General features: G+C 39.5%; 1 protein-coding gene across 3 annotated transcripts in view; it reads right to left on the bottom strand.

The window, feature by feature from the left end:
• Positions 1–19,938, bottom strand: part of LOC148374011 (SH3 and cysteine-rich domain-containing protein 2-like) — a 47,926-nt gene extending 27,988 nt beyond the window's left edge. For all 3 annotated transcript variants that reach the window (XR_015849989.1, XM_088331201.1, XM_088331210.1), the window contains exons 1-4: positions 19,513–19,938; positions 4,333–4,699; positions 2,983–3,077; positions 1,425–1,509 (exon numbers count right to left, since the gene is read on the bottom strand). Coding sequence is in view for 2 of the 3 variants with exons in the window: in XM_088331201.1 (XP_088187327.1) it covers positions 1,425–1,509; positions 2,983–3,077; positions 4,333–4,699; positions 19,513–19,581 (616 nt within the window). In the remaining variant the exon portion in view is untranslated. The remainder of the gene's footprint in view (positions 1–1,424; positions 1,510–2,982; positions 3,078–4,332; positions 4,700–19,512) is intronic.
• Between the last annotated feature and the right edge of the window lie 2,208 nt (positions 19,939–22,146).

Raw genomic sequence — 22,146 nt, 5'->3', positions numbered from 1 at the left:
TGCATCAGCATAACACCCCCCCAAGCACCATAATGGTGTTATTTTGGGATGTTATTTTAAGGCTAAAAGCAAGTGACAGCACGAAGTGCTTCAACCTGATTTGGAGTGACATAGGAAGCCATGTGTTGACCTATGGTACAGTACACTAGCCTGTTTAAGGACAAGTCGCCTGCTTTTAATGCCACCGTGTACTACTAATGTACACTATTCTCAGCCAGGTTTTCAACCTTTTTTTGATTCTTTGTTGCTGTACTTTGAAAATAATTGCGACCATTACCATAATGTCATCTACAGAGCGTAATTTTTATTTTGTTGAGAACTTGTTTATACGTAGATATGTATTGTACACTGCTATGTTAAGACCCTTCAGTAATCAGATCTGTTGGTTTGATATTACAAATTGTCACTATAATGTGAAAGAAATAATCTCTGAGATTTGTTTTTGTTTATTATCAAGTGGTCCCGTTTATCAAAAAGTTAATTAAAATGAATCCTTTTCTAAATCTGTCAATATTAAGTGTATTGTAGCTTTTATGTAAATAACCACAAAAACACTCTCTCCAAGATTCCATTTTGGGGAATAATAGTATTAGTATATTTTTTTAATTTTAAAGAAAGACCATTATTTATTTTGGAATATATCCTTTATCCATATCCATTTTGGCTTAAGACCACTCGAAGATCAATTTTGTTTTCTTTTTTTCTCCAGGCATAGTGTATTGCAAAGAATAATTTTACAGATAAGAAGACATAAATTCAGCACACTTTTCCTGTAAATTCTGTGCTTTAGGATTACCACATCGATTTAGTTGGTTTAGTGTTCCCGTGTAAGCCACGCCCCGCTCCTAACGCGTTGCCTACCATTCACTTCTGGAGAAACAAAACCAAATGTCATTATATAAACCGTTGCCCGATTTCAGTATTTTGCTTCATAATTGTAAACACTGCTCAGTAAGTATATACGTTTGGTAAAATATATCCAATGCCCCAAATTCAATGTCCTCATTTCCTGTGCTTGAGACAATGCCACCTTTACTGTGATTAAGTGTACTTAGAAGGTAAATATACATTTTTGGGTGGTGTCAATGGGTTGATACACGTTGGGTGAAGAGGTGATAGTGATAAGAGAGCATTGTCACTTATGATCTGTCCCTTTTTAAGCAGTAACACACCATATTGTAACAGCAGCCGAGTTACAATAATTCACTAGTAACGCGTTACAGTACTCGTTACAGAGAAAAGCAATTGTGTTCCAAGAATGCGTTCGTTTGTAACTGACGCCGTAAATCGTACTAGAAAAATATATTTTCTGTAATGCTGTGCTTTTAAATTGTATTTTTTTGCATTGACCCTTAGAAACCTTTTGTTTTGGCGTCCAGGAGGATCAATATTTTCAAATATTACAGTGTCATGCGAGCTATCACCTTGGCTGGGCTGGGCTTCCTTGACGACAGCCAGTTGTTCGGTTACGAGCATGGGTGAGCTGAAGTTTCGCTTGAAGGCGCCCGACTGTTGGAAGAGAACATAGAGCGTAATGATTTTTATTGAGCTTCATTAGTTGCACTTTCCAAGCCCCCTACTCCGCCATTACGGGAGATTTCACCAGTCATTTGCGGAGATTCTATCGAACGGAAAACACACTGGCGCAAAAGAACATCCCGCTCGTCTGGGGTGGCCGCTTTCAAGACGGAGCTTGCTAACACCAGGCTGTCATTTCACACTGAATTAAGCAAGCGAGTGCGGTCGCTTTGGCTTGCAAATGAACCACTTTGTTACATTAGGCGGAGGCAACGCACTTACGAGGTAATCAGCATGCTGCTTTGTTTAAGCCGAGACATTCGAGCCAGCCTTTCGTAGTTTTCTCATCCTTGGAATACCTCAGATCTGTTTGTGTTCCGTCAAGTTGGTTGTTTTTAGACTGGTCATTTCGGATCTCAAATAACATGTTAGGGTTTTCTAGTGGTAGCATCTGTGACTGCTCTTGAAGTGGATTTTTTTTTTCGTACAGCAAGCTAGATTTTTGTAGAGAAAAAAATAACAACTTGTATACTTGACTAAACATTTTCATATAAACACATTAACACTGAAAAACACATTAAATATAACTAAGATATTTATGAAGAAAGATAAAATACAAAACCATTTCTACCTGTTTTTACACTCAAATTCAACAACACAAAATCCGCCCAAAATGCTCATTGACCAATTATAAGACAAAAAAAGGCATCTTGGAGGGAACTAGCTTTTGATTGGTGGGTAGCCGGCATCATTAGTTCACTTCCAAGAGCCAGCTCATAAAGACGTTTTATCCGTGGATAACACGAGTCAGGTGCTGTCAATTATAGGGCACACATTTTTCGCAACTCAGCCCTTGTTCGCCTTTTCTTTCGGCGCATCGTAAATACAATATATGTAATTGCGGTCGAATTATATGAAAGTTGTTATTTTAAATGGAAACTAGATCCAAAAAGATGTGACGTAAACAACTCGAAACGAGCAGACAACCGCGCCGCTGAAAACACCTTCAGGTATGTGGGGGCACGCCGCCGTTTGACGTCAGTAACAGTAACGGCGTTGTAACAGTGGAGAATAATAAGTTAGATAACTGGTTACTGAAAAAAATAACGCCGTTACGTCACACCATTATTTAGAATGTTGTATTCCCAACATTGTTCATTAATACCTGAGTCCCATTTTGTCATTGGAAAAAATAAATTGTATATCGTGTGAGTGGCAAGAATTGGCCCAATTTCCAAGAGTTGGACATTACTGTTACTTTCTTTTAAAGTGACAGTATCTAATCTTTATTTTCTACTCGAAATCTGGGCATTTATCAATTTAAAAGGGAAACAATATTCAACGTTCAAAAAAAATAATTAATTCCCTTGAGTCGCCGTATTACCCTAATGACTTAAATGCGATTCAGACAGCAATCATATGTTGTATATTTTTTCACGTGTACATGCATGTATTTGGTTGCACCTTGCCATGGCACGGTTGCTGCGAGAGTTCCGATGTGCACCACAGGTGAGCAGCCAATTTACATGTTTTGCAGCGCAAAGCCTGTTTGGAATTTCCTATGTAAATGACAAAGCAGAAATCATTGATTAATCATGGTTCCAAGATTACAGTGGTATAAGCACAATCCTTACCATTTTGAATGACTTACAAGCGATATTCCTTATCTCATCCCAGTCGTGTGATAATCATACATTATAGCTTCTTTGACTTCTCTGACATTGATTAAATATACACTGAGAGAAGATGAGTGCATACGGTTGCAGGGGTTCCAGATGATCTATCAAATAACAATGATGAAGACCTAATGCATGCTGTGATGATAAAGAGGTGAGATTTGTGATGGGGAATCTATCTATGTGGAGGGAGGGGAGAACAACCATCAGCAAATGTAGCCATTCGTCTTAGGCAAAACAGTAGACGCGATCATTTTTTTCCGGATGTCGAAAAATATCCCAACATTGCTGTAAATTAGATTAGATTAGATTAGATTAGATAAATACAGACCATTTACCATTTACCATTTATCATTCAGCCTGCTTTGTAACGTTATAGAGCATGTTATTTTATCAAACGTTTATTGTTCAGTTTCAAAACAATACAGGTTACTCATACAAGCCTTAAACATACTTATATAAATCTTAAACCTACATTCCATACAAAATATAGCACTGGCGCAACTTACGAACAAATTCAATTTACAAACAATGGTCCGGAACCTATCTTGTACATAAGTAGGGCAGCGTCTGTATAACCAGTATTTGTATTACTCCAAGAATCAACTAAACAAGGTCAATACTTGAGGATTACTTCTTCAATTCGTTTATTTTGTTCACCAACGCCGCATCCAATACCCATTAAACGGATAACCTGAACTTACAACTTGTGGAGAAAAGCTATATTCGTGACATATGGAGACCTGGCTCCTCCGAGGATGCTCAATTCAAGGCTGCAGCAAGCTGGCCGCACCCTACATCGCTTTCTTACACTGAAAGGAAAATTTCTCCAATTTTGTTATACTATTGTTTAATGACAATAAAGAACATTTATTCAACTGCAGTTCTGTGTTTTTATTTGTGGATCTAAGGTTGTTATTTGTAACAGTCTTTTATTTTATATGTTAGTGATATCGTTTTTTACTATTATAGGACTTTTTGAAACACAAACCGCAAATTACTTCTCATGTTACAGCACGACTTCTTCCCTCTGAGCAAGAACAGTGTGAAAAGGTTTCATCCAAGGCTAAGGTACAGTAGGTGCAGTTGATTGTTAGTCAGCATTTTGAAACAATGTGATAAGTAACGGGGGTCTCACCTAGGATCATGTTTTTGCAGAGCTGGCAGTTGGTCTGCTTGCGAAAGACATGGTTATGGAAACAGTGCAAGACCACGGAGGCCTGCTGGGCCTTGGGGGGCAGAGACGGTGACAGTCTGAGCGAGGGCGAGCGGGACGCCACGGAAGGGTTGGGGCTGACCGACGGAGACGGTGAGGGTGAGGCCCTGGAGTCCACAATGGGGGACCCTGCCGGCATAATCTCCAGAGGAGGTGGTGAGGGCGATGGTGGAGGCATGGCATTGGCGATGAAATCTGTGGGGAGGCGGGCGTCGCTGTAGGACCGCTGGAAAAAGTTCTCCACGCTTTTGCTGCGCATGAACGACAGCGAGCGCTTCAGCCTTTGCAGCTAAACAAAGACAGACAAATATAATCACACCAAAGCCATACCTAAAATCAATAATTGCTGAACAAGTAATTAATTATGTGAAGTGATCATAGGACGCTTATTTACAGATAAACAGTATAATTGTCAAGAACCTGCTCTGGTGGTGCAAAAACAACGTGCAGAAACACTGGTTAGAACAGCAACCCTTGGATTATTACACCCATGCATATGCTGACTATTTTTTTGCACTACGATGACTTTGCACCAAATGCAATATTGCACAACCCTTACGATACCAACGGTATCACGACAACACTGTATGTAACATCCCACATGCCGACATTTCTTGTGTAAATACCATGTAAATTATAACTATAGCCTTATCCCCCTTGTTTTATAACCTTATCTTCTCTGTTCCTTTATCTTCTTGGCTCATACCTCGCTGTGAATGTGTAAAACTGGAGTGTCATGCCCAATTTCGTTGTCACAATATGTTAACCCATTTTGTAACAATGACAATAAAGGTATATTCTATTCTATTCTATTCAAACGGGGGTTTAATATTCGGGGGGTTTCGGTATATGGGATCAATCATGGCTCGGCATTAGAAAAGGAACCTATTGAATTCAAGGAATGGTCAAATGTAAAAGCAAAAGCAAAAAACGTGTGACAAATGCATTGAATTGATGAAAACATTCCACTGAATGACTGTAATTTTATGTTTTCTGCATAAGAAAGACTAAACTTTTCTCCATAGCAATTGTTTACTCATACCCCCAAAAAGCCAATGATGCTGCACATTTAAGAGGAAAAATCCACCCGACGTTTAAGAGGGAATTGTAACAATTTTACAGTTTCATGCTGCTCTTGATACGAGCACCGCGGGGGAAGCACTAACTGATGAGTTCCAAATAAAATCATACATCATAAAAACAACAAAAAAGCCCAGCAACCTCAGCTAAAAACGGTTGCTCAGTTGAATTGGGACGCAACCCTTGGATTATTACACCCATCATTTTTTTGGCCAGTGACATGTTTGTAGCTTGTTACTTGAATGAACATGCACATTTGGGAGGAACCACAAATCAAATCTTTTAGCATCCGTCACATTACAGTTACTTTTCACATATTACTCAATGCTATATTAAAAAAATACTGTATTGAAAATGTACATTGCCATCTAATGTACACACTATAACGATTCTCCACCGAGTAGTCAAAAAACAAAAACAACACTGAAACAAATATCATTTAAAAATTGATGTTTCCCACACATTAACACTTGGGATGCATTGTATGTCAAAATATTAATAGAACAGGGGTGTTTACTCATTTTAGCTCAGGGGGTACACGGTAGAAAATACACTCTCGGAGGGTCCGGAATGTTAAATTAAAGGTGAGCTGATATGTGCACAGTGCAGTCCACACAGAAGGTAAATATGACGATATCCTGGACAAGCTGGATTTGGACCAACTACTGTTGGTCCTGCTGCCTGGTTCAACTTTGTTCTACATTGCTACAGCCAAGTTCTCATAGCCAAGCCGGATTCTGTCAGAAGGGTGGTTGTGAACACTGAACCACCAGAATTATTCTTGTTGCAAGGCATAAGCTATAGCTTCGAATGTCATTCCACATGAACATACTTTTTGACCGATTATTTCTGGGGTGAAAAACATGCACTCACTGTCAAGTATCCAGTGTCAGTACAGAGCATCCAGGTCATAGTTTTGTCGCGCAAGCTGGATAAAATCCGTCTGTGGGCTTGAACTGGCCTGCGGGCCATTCGTTAGACATCCCTGCCATAGAATGAAGCACTAAAAACGAAAAAGCAAGTGATGCTTTTTTCTACAGTCTCCCTTCCTGAAGGTGTAACGTCAACATACTATTGTACTTGGTTTAATGCCGACGGGCCAAACCACAGAGGCTCTTTAAAAAACACGTTTCCCTCTAAGAAGTTCTGTGGGCAGGCTTCATTCGTGCAAAAGATGTTTATGTTGGTAGCGCTGGGTGCCATTGTGATCAAAAGGGCTTTATCGTTTACAAACAGACCATCTGATGAGTGGCGGTGTGAAGTCACATCAAAATGCGGCATGTGTCACAGGTATCGACAAAAAGCAGCCTCGATTGCAACACAAAGTCTTGGATAATAGACTCACAAAAGAAAAACCTCAAGAGGTTGCATCGATCCGAGGATTGCATGTGTCTTTCAGGCGTTTGATACTGATGCTCCTTTACAAGGAACATCATACTGTAAATGTCATTTAGATATCAGGTCTTTGGTCTTCATCAAGCAATTACTTTAATATTCGATTAATTTGTCAGTGATTCAGATGAACTTGATTACTGTGGTTAAATTTCATTCTCTATACCCTCAAAAGGATTATGGAATTGTATTACTTTAGTGGAAAAACACAAATTATTGGTAAGTAACTGCTCATGCCCTCAACGTGTCAGAAAATGGGGAAAAATATGTTTCAAAGTAAATCCAATTACTGTTGTTAGGCAAAAGTTATTAACATCCAAAAGCTATATAACCCTTTTTAATGACAAATTCATAACACAAAATAAACCATAAATAATTTGAAAAAGTAGACTGCAATGACAAACACTCAAGAAAAATTAAGTCAAAATTACATTAAATTTATATTAAAATTGAAATATATTTATCCATCTATCTATCTACCCTGGTCATATTACTCGAGAGTGGTGACCAAGAGCAAGACAAACACATACAAAAATAAAGAAAATAAAAAAAGGGAAAAAGTAGCAAAAACACAGGCAAAAATTTTTGGACCATGGCCAACCCAAATGCCCAAACACCCAAACAAGTTAAGCACCTCGGCACCCAAGTTGGTCATGCTTTTTTCCCTCCAGATGAAACGGGACACAAAAAAGCGGCCATGTCACTCGGGGCAGGGTGACACAACACACTCTTCTGTTCAACAGCAATGCCCGACAGCTTTCACTGGTTTACCCCTGCCGCATCACACGAGTGCCCAGCCCATCCTTAAGAACGCGTCCACAATCCCACTTTCCTTTCACAACACCTCTCCACTCATTCCTATAAACAACAAGATCTCTCGCTTGCATTATATTAAGACCTCTTTTCTGCAGTGCACTCATAACACTATCCATCCACGTCGATCGTGGCCTTCTTCTTGGTCTCCTTCCATTTACTTCTGCTCTGTAGATCCTCTTCAACATTCGCTCCTCATCCATCCTCTCCAATGTGTCCAAACCAACCGACTACTCTCTTATCCACACGCTTGCTCAGTTCCACGACTACTCCGGTTCTGTCTCTCACAATTTAATTTCTCAAACTATCCAATCTTGTCACTCCTAACATACTCCTCAAACACTGTCTCTCAAAAACATTTTATTTCCTTCCCAAATCAGCATTCAAGCTCCAAGTCTCTGCACCATACAACACAGTCGGCACAATCACACTCTCATACAGTCCCCTCTTAACATCCATACTCATACTCTTGTTGCTCATCACTCTCCTCAGAGCACCCAAAACCTTGCTTCCTTGATTCACTCTGTGCAATACCTCGCACTCCATTCCACCAACTGCAGCCACATCACAACTCAAGTACCTAAAGCTTTCAACTTCTTCCAGCACCTGTCCATTCAACCTGATTTCTAACGTCATGCCCACTCCATCACGTGAACACTTCATCACCTTACTCTTCCCAACATTCACACATAACTCACACCTATCACACACTCCTCCAAACTCCGTTACCAACGTTCTCAATGTTTTCTCTGAATCAGCCACAAGCCACAACCATACTCTGCCCATCTCGTCCTGACTGCACTACCGCTAACCATCAATCTACCGTCTTTATTCAGATTCAGATTCAGATTCAGATCTACTTTATTGTCATTCTAGTACACGTGTATACAGAACGAAATGTCGATACATCTGACCCGCACAGTTTCCTCGAATGTACAGATATAAGTAAAAGTTGTATTGTATTATGGCTACGTATAGTATTTTACCATAGTGCCGATAGTGCAAGAGGAGTAGCTAAACAGATGTGCAAAATGGGCATTCAGGTTAACAAGTCAGGTAAACAGTAACATTAACACTGTAACAATAACGCTGTAAGCTTTATCTTTCACTTTCTCTTCCTTTCCAGACTGGCTCTTTCTTACTCTTTTCACTTCTTTCCAGAACACTTTTCTCCTTTCCTCAAAGTTCACTCCTATCTTTCGATACCATTCATCATTTGTGTTTACCAACCTTTCCTTCACTTTATACCTTTCATATGCATCACCACTCTTATCTTGCAGCCACTCCTCAAAGGCACGTCTCTTCTCTGTCACTGCCTCTGAGACCTCATAATTCCACCATTCACTTCCTTTCCTAAAACCTCGACCAACTTTTCTCATTCCACACACTTCTTTCGCACTCCTTAACACTGCCTCTTTAAACCACTCCCATTCTATTCCCACACTCTCCACTTTTCTTCTACTAATCCGTTCATACTCTTCCCCTATCCTATCTTTAAACTCTCTTTCCTTTTCTGCCTCATTCCACTCTGACATTTTCACCTCTTCCCTCACACTCTTCTTATGACTAGCCCTCCACGATCCATCTATTCTCAGTTTTCCTTCCACATAAAAATGGTCAGACATACCACTCATTTCACCTCTGTAAACATGCCCATCCAACAATCTACTTAACATCCCTGTCCTAACCACCACATAATCCATCAGTGCTCTGTCCACCATCTCACCTCCATCCACTCTAACAAAGGTATACTTATTCAGGTCCCTCTTTTTAAACAACGTATTTGCAATCACAAACTCATTTTCCACACATAACTCAATCAATTTCTTCCCACTCTCATTTCTTCCTGGTACTTCATATCTACCAATCACATTTTCAACCGTTTTATCACCCACTTTAGCATTCAGGTCACCTAGTATTACCACTTTCCACCCTTCTTTTGTACTTGCCACATTCGGACAAATCCTTCCAGAACTCCTCTCTCTCTTCAGCACGTCTTTCTGAACCATGTCCATAGGCACTTATAAACATCCATACTTCTACACGGTGCAAACACATTTCGTAGTAAGAAAACATTCTCAAATAAGTCATGACATGCATATTTTCACAGTTTTGCACACCTGTTTAGGGTGGGGACAGCCCAGAGGAAGAAGAATTTTGATATAAAAGGCATGTAAAAAATGTAGTATAAAAAGAGTTGTCGATTAATTCCTGATTGATGAATTGTTGTTTAACCGATTTTTTTTTTCTGTGAGGCGCTAAGTAGATTTGGAACTGGGCACCGATGTGTCCGATATCCACACACCGGTCCCTAATTTTACTCACACTTTATAAGGATATTTTGGACAGCACATGTCGTTGGGGCATTTCAATTCTACAGCCTCACTTGGTTGATTTACTGTCGGTTCTTATTTTCTTGTTCTGACATTGTAAGTGGCTTAGTGCCCATGTGTCGGTGTATTACTTTATTCCTTGCATTTTCCAGTTACGATTCTTTGTTATAGGTTTGGAGACTTTGTTGTTTGTGAACCTTGGTTTGTTTGTCGCCTCCATTTGATATTAAATATCATCCCTCTCTTTGAGCACCCCTGCCTGCTTCCCGCAAATCCTTCCATCACCTCCAAAACATTACATTTCCACCACAAATAGATTTTGTTACACGAACATGTTTGCAGCAAATGAAGAGCTTCCTATTAACCATCGTGTAATTAAAATGTCTGTTCCTAATGTTTTAGCCGTAGCTGATGTCAAGGCTTTGTTGCTTTTTACAGCATCGTGCCTGCGTCTGCCAATTCAGATTAATGACTGAAGAGCTGGAGTGCATTTCTCGATTATGATTAATCAAATCAATGGCAAGCCGGAAAGAAAAGAATCTTCCTCAAGGCTCCTGTTTCACCAGCCGCTCTATCAGTGGAGGGCGTATGATGTGAACTATCAATTTGAAATCTCAGATGAAACGTATTAAGCTCCATCAAGTTGGCCACCAAAGACCCCCCGCGGACCGCCACGCAGAGTTATGCAGTTGCTGTCAATCAATAGTAACATCATCGACACAAAATACACTGCAGACTCCCGTAAAAGCCTATTATTTTCATACGCGCGAAGCCAATCAATGCGCCATACAGCAGATGTAATTTTATGTTAAATGTTCAGTGTGCAGCTCTCTGCCTGATATATGAGACCATATTGAAAGAAGGTCTCATCAAATTGCGTCATCAAATGACGCAAAAGGCTGGTTTTCTTTTACACACTTGTCAAAACTACTCACAGCATACACTTTTTAGATTCATATAAATCAGGGACATTCTCAAGATTGACCTCTAAATCATTCCATTAATGAATACTATACCTCTCCAAGTGGCACAATGGCCCTTCAATATTGGACTTTGGGGTGATAGATTTCCCCTTGGATTGAAATGTCTGTTGTGTGGGAAACAAGTGTAGAATATTTGTTCGGAGTTTATACACTAATGGTAGAGATTTAGGTTTTAGCATATCATTAAGTTTCAATAAACCAGTTTGTATGTATGTTCTTTGTAACCAACATAATGCACAATCCTAAAATATTTATTTTGTGTTTAAATCTCTATACAATAACTTAAAGCGGGTAAAATGAGTGAACAATACAGTATATGAAGGGTTTTCTAGTGAAATATATCTATCTTCTCATCACTGCAAAGTCCTTTGCTAATTTGGAATGTACACCGTTTATGTGAGGCATTCCACTAATAGTATGGCTCAGTATCACTTTTTTATTTGAGCATTGCCCATCTTTATTTGTATTTCAATGTTTATTTGTATTTCCCAAATTCCATAACCTTTGTTTTTGATACATTTAACAATAGTTTGTTTCTATCAAACCATGCCTTGACTTTGTTAAAAGAGCTGTACGGAATTTGGAAATTGTTTACTCACTGCCCCCATCTCCTGGCTTGTGTCATCATTAAAGCCTGAGTCAGCTCCTTCATGATGCATGTACGTGTATTTTCTGAGACGCGCAAGTATAAACTCTTCTTTCTTGGGGTTTGTGTTGGCGTTTGGACTTTACTTGAAGCAGGCCTTTGAGTACTTTCAATATTTTCATGCACCACTAACAAATAGAAGCAAAAGAAAAATTGCGGGGATGAGCAAGATGTCACTCGTCAGCAAACCACCCCCGAACCCCAAATCCTTCTGTGTTCCGCCCCAACCAGCTTTGCCAAAAGTAAGCTCAAAGTAGATAGGCACTGGGTAAAATAAAGCACAAGGTCCCTTTGAGCTTAGTTGGGCATTGTTAACATATACTTAATGGATAAAATACAGTAATTCCTCGCTACTTCGCGCTAGGGCTATCGTATTCTGAATTGAATTGTCTTTATTGTCATTGTATTGTGCATTGCGTTCAGCAGACCGCATACAGAAAATGTGATAATGGGGCAGGTTAGGAAGGGCTTCATTGGTGGAATTGCAAGACTGTGATAGGCTGGTGTATGCTGTCAGTTAAACAGCAGGGTGGGCACACAAGTCAATGTGTCCACCCAAACTGTGAAGCACACCAACAGCTAGCTTTTAGTGGCTCATTATATCAAAAACTCATCAGTTAGATAAGACTCATTTAATTTCCCCCTACGTTCCGGTACGGAGCCTTCGCTCAGAAAACGCTGGTCTACTGGTGATCCCAAGAGCCAAGAGAGAGCGTTCTCCATCCGGGCCCCGTACTGTGGAATGCTCCTCCCCCTGAGATTCGATCTGCAACCTCAGTGGAAAAGTTTAAATATAAGCTTAAAACACATTTCTACTCTATAGCATATGAATAACCTATATTTTGTGTTGATAATATGTGTATTATTTGCCCTCATGTAGGTTTCAGATCAGGGGATGTTGTAATAATAGTCTGTAGTTTGCAATAGTCTTTGATCTGTGCAGCCCTTTGAGACTCTTTGTGATTAAAGGCTATACAAATAAACATGACTTGACTTGATTCTAAGTGAAGAGGAGCGCAACGAAATGGTGATCACGAGCGGGTTGATCACCAGCGGGTGCTGTGTCTGAGTCAGCATTGGGAGGCTACGTAACAACTCTCATAAAACCCCCTCTGCCTCGGCTGTATCTCACCAACACCAGCAACATACAACTTGGAGGTACAACTTGCGGGAAATTACTACATTCAAGACAATTGTATGTTTATCATCGCAGAGACCTAGGTCAATTTGAAGATACCTGATGCTAGCATGCAGCTAACCAGCCGCTCTCTCAATAGCCCTCTAATTTTGTTGTACTTTGTTTATAATGAAAGTAAAGACTATTCATTCATCTGCAATTCTGTCTTTCGTGTTTTTATTTGTAGATCTATAGTTTTTATTTTGTTACAATCATATACTCAGTCGGTAAGGATGCCCTCTCGAGGTAAGTCTGACCCTTGGGGTCTTTGATAAAGGGGCGTCGCTAGTTGGCGTTTTCACTTTTTTCGGCGGGTTACGGTCCCCATTAACCGCGATAACCGAGGCATTACCGTATTCTACTTTCAACTCAAATGACTAAACCTACCTTTAAGTCCTATTCTAATTTCTGTCTGTTGTTCTTGTAAATTGATACTAGAGCCTATTAAAGTGGTATTAGCTGGAGTTTGATTGTCTGTTACACCAAAAGTTAGCAATATTTAAGTAATATTGACCCTGGCTTTTTTCCCCCGATTTATCTATGAACACAGTATCACAAAACCAAATCGTATTTGCAGATAGTGAGCCACCTTTCAAATCCTATTCTACTGTGAGGACCTGAAAAAAAGACTTCAAAGCATCTCAAGGAAGAGAAGAGCAGTGTAATTTGGGGGATACAATCTTTCACGCTCTAACTAGGCCGCTATCTCCACAGCTTTGCGATCTCAAGAAGGAGCTTTGAGCTCATTTCCATGATAACAGAGCGCAACCACACTGAATCAAACACTTTCCTGCCAAGCCTTGTTTCATCACATCTGGCACTTTTGACAATGAAGCTTCATTTTTAATGGCGTTCACCCACCCATCAGTAAGGATCAGGTGTCCCTCTAAATAAATGTGGTCCTCTTCCCCTGCTCTTTTTGTAGAAGGTAATAGAGCATGTGATTTTCAATAAGGGGGCAGATCGATGCAAATATTGATATTATCGATACTGAACGAGTACTTGGATCGGATTGATACTATTTCCTTAAGAACGATAATGTCCCCCCATTTTACCTATGACTATAAGATTCTTGTTAGTGTGTCTTTAAGTCAAGTCAGAGATTATACATACATTAGAATTTTCAAATCCAGTCCAATTGTGGTTACGCTTTATTTAAACAGCTAATTTTATTTTATAAATATAGTGCAACGAAAGCTACCATATTTTACAGACTATAAGGAAAACCTGATTATAAGACGGACCTTCAAAAACACCCCCTTGTGATAGATTTTCTTTCATATACAAGGCACATCAAACTATGAGGTGCATGAGACTATAAAAGAAGATAGTGTATTTCATCGAATATAAATTTGAGGGAATCTGTTTTCAAAACTAATCATAAATGGTTACCTTATGTCGAAGCATTTTGTTGTAATTATGCATTGGCAAATGTATTTACCGTATTTTCAGCTCTATAAAGGTGGACTTGTACTCTAGAATCTCTACCAAATTAGGGCAGGGGGGTTGGTCACGCCTTGTAGTCGAAAAATAGGGTCTTTTAGTTGTCTTGTTGACATTGTTAATAATATATAAATGTACATATATATATATATATATATATATATATATATATATATATATATATATATATGCCCTGCGATTGGCTGGCAACCAGTTCAGGGTGTCCACTGCCCGATGTTTGCTGGGATGGGCTCCACCACCCCCGCGACCCTACTGAGGATAAGCAGTGTAGCTAATGAGATGAGATATATATATTATATATATATTATATATATATTATATATATATATTTATATATATATATATATATATATATATATATTTATTTATTTATTTATTTATTTTTTTGTTTAAAGGAACCTTTCGGGACACCTAAAGTTCCTGCACACAGATCATCAAACAACAATAAAACAAGAACAAAACAAACAAGGAATAGGAACAAAAATAAAACAAAGTGCAGTTAAAAAGGGGGGTGAGCAAGTGAGGCAGTTACAAATGGATAGGAAAGTCTGAAGAGGTAGGTGGTTATAGAGTATTCTCTTGAATTTTGTTCAAACAGTTGTACTAGAAATATTCATATTTAATTTTTACACAGTTAAAATTTGCTTTGTAGTTATTTAATAAAAATAGACAATTTTAGGCTGATTTTATCATAATTATAAACAAACACAAGGGGCTAAGGGTTCAACGATCATGAGATTTCCAAGCAAAAAGCATCAGTACCAGATCAGTATCAATCGATACTACCCTGTAGTTACTTGCATCAGTTCAGAAATCCTAGATATCACCCAAAGCGGTTTCCAAGAAACCTACTGAAGTTAAGGTATTAGCATTAGCTCAGGAGGTAGAGCTCTCGTCTTAGGATCAAGATGCCGCAGGATCAATTCCCGGCCCCTCCATGTTATATGTCAAAGTGTCCGGGGCAAGACACTGAATCCCTATTGCCCCAGAGAGCAGGTAGTTGCCTTGCATGGCTGATGCTCCTATCAGTTAGATAGTGTGTAAAAGGGAAAAGTGTAAGGCATATTGTAAAGAGCTTTGGGAGGTCTTCATTGACTTGAAATGCGCAATATAAATGCAGACCATTTACATTGTATAAAATTCAAGATCACATTTAAAGTCTTTAAAACTCAGATACTGTTTTTTTTGTCTTGAGCTCTACCAGCATCCAATGAGGAAGTGACAGGCAAAATCAAGCACTGGCTTAAGACGAGCACAGGGCTATAAACGGCAGCGTGAGTCGCTTCTATTGTATTCCAACAATAAACTAAAATAACAAAAATGAGCGATCGGTCACCCTCATCTGCCAGCCTTGGCAACGCACTCGCGGCGGGAGAGAGAAGGGAAAAGCCAGTTTGGCTAATCCTCTCTTGACATCTGATAGTTATCAGCAAAAGCGTGTCGACTGCGCCCCTGCTGGATTTCAGCGATTGATGGTAATAACGGCTATGCTCTCTGTGATCTTGGTGCATTTAAACACAGCATATATTGGCAGGTGTTGAGTGAATGGAAGCATATTAAGATACTTGTGAAGTTAAATATCATTTGGAACTTCACAAGATTGATCCATTATCATAATTGGCAGTTTGCTCTCTTTAGTGAAGTAAGAGTGTTAAGAAAGTAGGCTAACGTGACACTGCACATATCATCCGAGTGACAGACGGAAAGACAAACACAGCAAGAGAGAAAGCCGATCAATGAAGTTTTTGACATTTATGAGGCGCTATATAATACGATGTACCCTACGAAAAAGGGGTCTCCAAAGTGGTGCTTGCAGACATTAGGTAACCGCTTAAGAACACCTGAGTAGCCCGCGGCCAGGTTCTGAAAATCGCTCCCCACTGATGGGTCATTGTGATTTACTAGACAATTTGATTTCTTACTGGCACGATGTTTTAGTGGTTGACTAACACTTTTTTAACATTACCTATAAACATTGCAACCCGGTTATAACATTACAACAACATAGTCATATAATGATCAATTGTTATTTTAGAAATACATATTAAAATGGTAGCCCTTCGTCCTAATCAGAAACAAAAAGTAGCTTTCAGCTTCAAAAGGTTGGTGACCCTTCCTTAAAACCGACACAATACTCAACACTCAAGCTACCATTGATGTTGATAGCAGACTCAATACCCCTTCTATAGACATAACCAACAGTACTTATCGATAACTATTTTTTGTACTTAACAATTGAGTAAAGTTTAAAAAATGTTCAGTACCCAAAAACATTTACTCATTGATTTTTAGGATTTATAAAATCAATTTATCTGTTACAAACGGGAAAAAATCCTTAGATGCATTTATTTTTCTTTAGTTTAGGGGTGTCAAATATACGACCCATGGGCTGTATATGACAAGTTGGATGATTTAATCCTGCCCGAAATAAATGTCTTAGTATGACAAAAAGAGAAGTGAGTCTGTAGGTCATTCATTTTAAAAATTATATTTTCTAAATAAATGCTTGTATCATGTGGTGAGTTGGTTCAAGTGTAAAACCTCATTCACCTAACTGTCAAAATAAACCAGTTAACATATTCAAGGCCAAACATGAATGTTTCTCCTCATTGTTTGCGAATAAATGCATATATGCCAACCTTTTGACCCTATTTTTACCCGAGAAACACAATCCGTCTCCTGAATATTTAATTTAAAAAAACATATGCTCGTTTAAAACTGAGGGTAGCTAACTTTTACCAAAACGAAGATAGAATGTAATCGTTGGATTGGTTTACCCGCACACAAAAACTTTTTGCTTCAAAATAAAGCAGCCGCAGACTAAAATACTAGTCTCGAATCAAAAGTTTTTTAGTTGTTATTTAAACTTGAAAATGTGTTACATTTCTTTTCTCTAAGGAGTAAGTATGTACTGTAAATGTGTTGTGTTTGAAAAATAACCTTTGTCATTCAGGATTATAATATGTGGGGTAGTTTATGAATGTAAATTGAATGAAAATGCATAATACTGAAAAATTAAGCTTAAAAATTTGGAGTCCAGTCCGATTCAAGACAACTTCTCGATCCGGCGGCGGCCCCAGAGACAAACTCAGTTGACATTTCTACTTTAGCTTTTAATGCCTAGTTTTGCTGATGCTTATTCCACATTGCACTGCAATCATAAACGTAAGTGAGAACACCAATACTGCGTGGCATTGAAAGGGCACTCGAGAAAACGATGTACAGTATATCAGTACGGCCAAGGCCAAAAGCTAAAAGAGAAAATCTATTGGATGCAGATCACTGGAGTGGACACAGCGAGGGCCTTCATCTATCTGCCCATCGATTTGGACCTTGCTTATGAGTACGAGGACCAAGTCTGTGATGCAGATCAGTTAGTCGTGTTGTGTAAGGGCTTTTTTCAGCGCACAGCAGCAGATGGTGAGAGACCAAGTCACTTGGAACCAAAGATACATTAGTGCTAATCACGACAATACGGTATTGGAATTATCTTTTTGAAAATGATAACAATAAATAAAATATTTTCTAAGGATCCTTTTACCGCTTAGGTCGTCGGGGCACCACTTTCTGTCATGGGCCTTGGGCAAGTACAGCCTGGCGGCACCCAAACCTCTCCAGGCTGGATGTAGGCAGGCATATCATGAGCGGTCTTGGCTAAGGACCCTTACTAGCTTCATGAGCGACCCGACCAGGATTTAAACCCCCGTACACTGTATGCAAGCTTTGTGTGTGATTGGGGGTAGAGCTAAGATTCATGGCCCGAGCCCGAACCCGAACCCGAACCCGAGGCAATTTCGGGCCGGGTCGGGCCTGAAATGTCAGTCATACGGTCGGGTCGGGTCGGGTTCGGTCCTGCTTTTTTTTTTTTTTTTTTTTTTTTTTTTTTTTTTTTTTTTTTAATTAATTAATAATTATAAATATATGTTCATTAAAAATATATACTTAAACTATGTATGGATACTAGACCAAGGAATACTTGTTATAAAATAAATAATTTGGATAAAACGGAGAAGGAGCTGTAATTGCTTTTAACGGAGCCAGAGCATGCTCTGTGCACGTGACGTGACGTGAATGCTGTCCTCTTAATAATCTTCCCCTCCGCAAATTCGCGTGATTTTGGCCTGGTATCCCCGATATGGAGTCGGACCAACAAGAAGTTAAGGATAAACTCAAGAGAGGAGAACTGACGAGGAAAACGCACTCTGGTAAGAGTTTTAATAAGCGTTTTATATAGAATACGATCGCTTTTGTCGGAAGTGTACATTGACGTTGGTGACATTTTCATCCGCGTTAAAAAACGCAATTTGCAGAATAAAATCACGCTTTATTGTTTAAATAAACGCGTTATATAGACTAGGATCTCCCAATTATTATAATTAGCTCGCTTTATTGTTTTAATAAGCGTTTTATATAGAATACGAACAGGGGGGGGGGGATTTGCATAGGAGTCGGAAAAGGGCACAACACGTCAACACCCCCTCAATGATAGTGCCGCGCTAAAATCTTAAGGACGTACTACTACTGCTGCTGTGGATTATGGCCCAATGATCAAGTCGTCAAAATGACGGACGCCCTTAAATGTTTTCGCTACCTCAAAAAATGATGTAAATGTTTATACAGTTTTATTTAACTTAGGCCTAGATGTTGTAACAAAAGGCAGAGTTTAATTTGTTATCATAAATCACCCCTCCTTATAAATAAAATATGTAATTTCGGCCCCCCTCGGGCCGGGCCAGCAAATCCAGTTAATTAGTCGGGCTCGGTCCGGGTCGGGTTTAATACCCCTCGGGCCTGCGTCGGGCTCGGGTGCTTTTTTTGGGCCCGATCTTACCTCTAATTGGGGGGTAGGATGGGCGATTTAAAACACATTAGCATCCATCAGTACAATTCAATATTCCAAAGGGCAACACACACCCTGATTGCTATGTGCGATTCTCGTTTATAAATGCAGTAGCCAGATCTGTGATGTCATCACTGACCTCTTACATAATTGAGAAACAGGTGGAAGAACACCGAACAGGTAAGACGCGCGCGCACATCCTCCCTCCCGCGCACATACAAACCGGGGAGAAGAGAAATCATTATCATTCTGTAGAAGTTATAGCACATATAAGGAAAAGGACAAAAGTGACATAAGTAGTAGGGATTTTTCATTAAGTGTTTGTGTATAAAATACATCAATTTTCTCGTGTTTGTCTGAGTGTGTTGATTTACCTTGGAAGGAAGCGGTTGGCTCTTCAGTTGGAGCTGAGAGTCAGTTTCCATCTCCTGGATCTCCGTCATAATCAAACTTGATAGGAGTGATGATTCTTTTAAAGAAGTCAGATCCGAGTTTAAAAAAGGCAATAGGCAGACTTTTAAATATGCGTTGAGTCGTTGAAATTCTGAGCCACGCGGTAATAGCCTGCCACGCGTGGACGAGTCTTCTAGCTATGCATTGCACGCATCACCCCACCCATAAAAAAAAATCACTCTTGTGGGCCAAATGAAAAAATATAACTTAAATGATAGTCTGCAACGTGGTTAGAGGTGTTCCTTTAGGTTCTGCAAGTCCGACTCGCGTAAAAATGATAGCTAGTGCACGCAAGAAACGCCCACTGATGCGAGCAAGGCGCGCGATTGGAGGGCGTCTTTACAACCGCGCCATCCAAACGCGCACGCCAACACACACGCGCGTGGCGACAAATAGACACGTTCTCTCTACTCGCTTTAAAGTGGATTTTTTACCTAAATTTGGGATGTAAAAGAATGTAAAAATAATCAAAGTGGAATCCCCACACAGGCATCGTTTGATTTTATTTTAAAAAGCCGTCCAATATTAGAACAGTGGGGCATCATGTAGACAACAAATTTTGAAAGCTACATAATCAATGTTTTCAGAAAATGTAAAATGTGTTTGTTGCTGACTCGAACAGGTGACACTGGGGCAGGAGCGAGATGCGGCTCTCGAGTGCTGCCTGAGTGCTCCCTAGCGTTTTTCCCAAACTGTGTACACATTTAAAAAGATAGGTGAGACAAATATTGTTTCTATAGGAATACAAACATGAAACAAACCCCTTTTGCAATACTGTAAAAATGTGTACAATAAATATTACATTTTTAACTAGGAGTGTAACTATGTAACCGTGAGACGAGACGGAAGATCATCTGGTACGAGTTGACGGGTGGGAAATGACAGGTTTGACTCTCGCTCTTTCACTGGTATCGGGTTGTAATTAGAAGGGATATAAGTTGTCACCTCGAACATAGCAAAGTCATATATTGTGACATGTTGTCGAGGCTCTCGGGCTTGAAGTCCTGCTTGGAAAACTTAGCTGCAATACAAAACTCTGGAGCATCCCTGCTCTGCTTGTTTTCCACTTTCTTGGCTGTTCCCAGTGTTAGAAGATCTACGCTTTTTAGAGGGACAGCGTCACAAGCCAGGTAGGTGGCTATTTTTAACAAACTGGTAGAAGTGTGATTAGCCGTGCACCCTAAAAATAAAAAGTGAAAAATAATTGCATGAAAATCAAACTTTAACTGGAATAATGTGGTTTTATTTACTTTACCTTTCTAAAGACTGCTATTTTATTTCAAGATTGTATTGTACTCTCTTTTTTGCCAAGACAAAGGGCTCATTATGCACATTCCATTTTATTTTGTTTCCCCGAAACCCCTTACAAAAACCCCAGATCAAAAATTAGATTTCATTATTGCATTTTTTGAATTTGATTAAAGCAATAAAATATACTGTAATGCATTGTCATTTAACTTAAATCCTACAACAGAGCAGTCTCACGTGGTCATTCGATGCGCTGCATCCAACTTAATCATTGTGATAGTCAAGTCAAGTCACATTTATTTGTATAGCCCTTAATCACAATATGTCTCAAAGTACTGCAAAGGATTATAATTACACCATCACCTGATCTTAAACCAACATGCAGGCAAGAAATAACTCAAAACCTAAGCATGAGGGAAAAAAAACCTGGAAAAGGGGCCTCACAAGTGGGAATCCCCCTTCCAGGATGACCAGGGTGCAATAGATTTAGCATTGGGTAACAGTACACAAAACATAGTGAATATCAATGAAAGAAAATAGGTAATATGTTAAAATTTGTCCAGAAAGTGCATGACAGCAACGACGCAGCTTCCCATTTCTGCCGGCTGGTCGATCCAAGCGTTGACATGCTTCAGGTCCAGATGCTGGTCTGCAGAATCATCTCAAATCGTCCTTCTTTCTTGTATCACCACCAGCCAGGCAGTCGAAAAAAGACAGTAAAAGAATAATATGAAGTGGGCATCAATCATAGGTGCTACAAAGCCAAAGAATACAAACAATGGAAAATCAAAGTGACCAAACCGTACGTACCATTTTTTTTCTTCTCAATTTTTTGCCCAGCCTTCATAAGGTTTTTTGGGGGTACCCTTTGCAGGAAATTGGCAGACAATTAGGTCAGCTGCATCAATGTAAGCCTCATGTTATGTATTTCTTGACCAACAAGTAGTATTTGAAAAAATGCACGTGTATATGAATATTCATGCATTTTTGCCTCTTACCTTATTCAAATATGTAAGCGCCAAACAATACACAATTTCCTTAAAATAAAAATGTGCTTTTAGGCCATACAGGGGTGGCCAACCCGTTCTTAAAATGCAGCATGTTTTGGAGGTTTCTCTTCCCCAACTTGGGTGATGCAAATTTAAAGATTGTGAGGAAGCTTTGTGGGAGCTTGAGAATGACCCAGGGGATTGGACTCACCTATAATTGAGCAGAAGAACTCCAAAAACATGCAGGACATGCGGCTCTTGAGGACCAGGTTGGCCACCCATGTTTAGGGGGACGATTCATAGAAATTCCATTGACTT

The sequence above is a fragment of the Urocampus carinirostris genome, chromosome 1 (genome assembly GCF_059441175.1).
Source record: "Urocampus carinirostris isolate Australia breed hairy pipefish chromosome 1, RoL_Ucar_1.0, whole genome shotgun sequence".
Lineage (NCBI taxonomy): Eukaryota > Metazoa > Chordata > Actinopteri > Syngnathiformes > Syngnathidae > Urocampus > Urocampus carinirostris.
Note: the sequence above shows the minus strand (reverse complement) of the source record. Positions and strands in the feature narration are given on the sequence as shown.